The 1,209-nt window shown below is 37.9% G+C and overlaps 1 protein-coding gene across 1 annotated transcript in view; it reads right to left on the reverse strand.

The window, feature by feature from the left end:
* Positions 1-377: 377 nt before the first annotated feature.
* LOC101298923 overlaps positions 378-1,209 on the reverse strand; it is a 2,680-nt gene continuing 1,848 nt past the window's right edge. Inside the window, exons 3-4 of the mRNA XM_004305397.1 lie at positions 805-1,180; positions 378-412 (exon numbers count right to left, since the gene is read on the reverse strand). Of these exons, the coding sequence (XP_004305445.1) occupies positions 378-412; positions 805-1,180 (411 nt within the window). The remainder of the gene's footprint in view (positions 413-804; positions 1,181-1,209) is intronic.

Genomic DNA, 1,209 nt, shown 5'->3' on the forward strand with positions numbered 1-1,209 from the left:
ATGCCCCATGAGGAAACTCAACTACACAAACGATTTCCTAATAGCAATATCCCATACAATCCCAAGAACTCATTCCTTTTTCAACTTCCATCATGTACTCACTTTTCCCACAATGTCATGTAATAATAAATCAAATAGAACATGCTTTCATATATGAGCATATCATAATCAAATCAATAAGCATAATCTCCAATGATCATATATCTAAGTCAAAAGAACAGTTCAATATCAAACAATGCCAACAATATCACACACATCAATGTCAAACAACTCCAACAATAGCCAAACAATTCAAGCATAATCACAACATAAAACAAACACCCCATCAAACCCTACCTCGAATTTCGCAGCGCAAACCTGAGCTCTAGCTCCGTTGCCTACTCTTGTGGATCACCAACGACCTCCTCGGAACCTTACACAGAGACAAGACCAAACGAAGTTTCCCTCTCACACCCACTAAGTTTCTATCTGTTTTCCAAAACTCTCTCTTTGCTCCTTCCATCTGTTTTTGATCGAAATCCACTCTCCACTTCTCCCAATCCATCCTAATCTACTAGCCCAACTCTCTAGGCTCTCCTATGTATGCCATCTCTCACTTTGCATGCGTGCTGAGAGAGAGCATGACAAAAGGGAATGATTGCTGCGTTCTTACTGAACGTAGTAATTAATTTTTTTTTTTGACAAAAGTAAAAATACCTAAAATCTCAATAAAACTAAAAAATAATCTAATAAAACAAACAAAATAGTTTAGGATATTACAATCTACCCACCTAAATAGAATTTCGTCCCGAAATTCGAACTTACCAAGAGTAGAGAAAAGTTCTGGATACTTGTTGTGCATTTCAGTTTCCAATTCCCACGTCTCCTCTTGAACATTTCCATTTTGCCAAAGAATTCTGACCGAAGGAATTGTTTTAGTACGCAAAACTTGTTCCTTACGATCTAAGACTTGAAGTGGCCTTATTTCAAAAGATAGCTGCTCATGCACTTCGAATTCTCCCCAATCAATAACATGAGTAGGATCTGGATGATACTTCCGCAACATTGAAACATGGAATACGTTGTGAATATTTGAAAGTTGAGGTGGCAATGCTACATTGTAAGCAACTTCTCCAATTCGTTCCAGAATTTCAAAAGGTCCAACAAAACGCGGAGCTAACTTCCCTGACTTCCCAAATCTCTGGACTCCTTTACGTGGTCATACTTTAA

This window comes from Fragaria vesca, linkage group LG6 (genome assembly GCF_000184155.1).
Source record: "Fragaria vesca subsp. vesca linkage group LG6, FraVesHawaii_1.0, whole genome shotgun sequence".
NCBI lineage: Eukaryota > Viridiplantae > Streptophyta > Magnoliopsida > Rosales > Rosaceae > Fragaria > Fragaria vesca.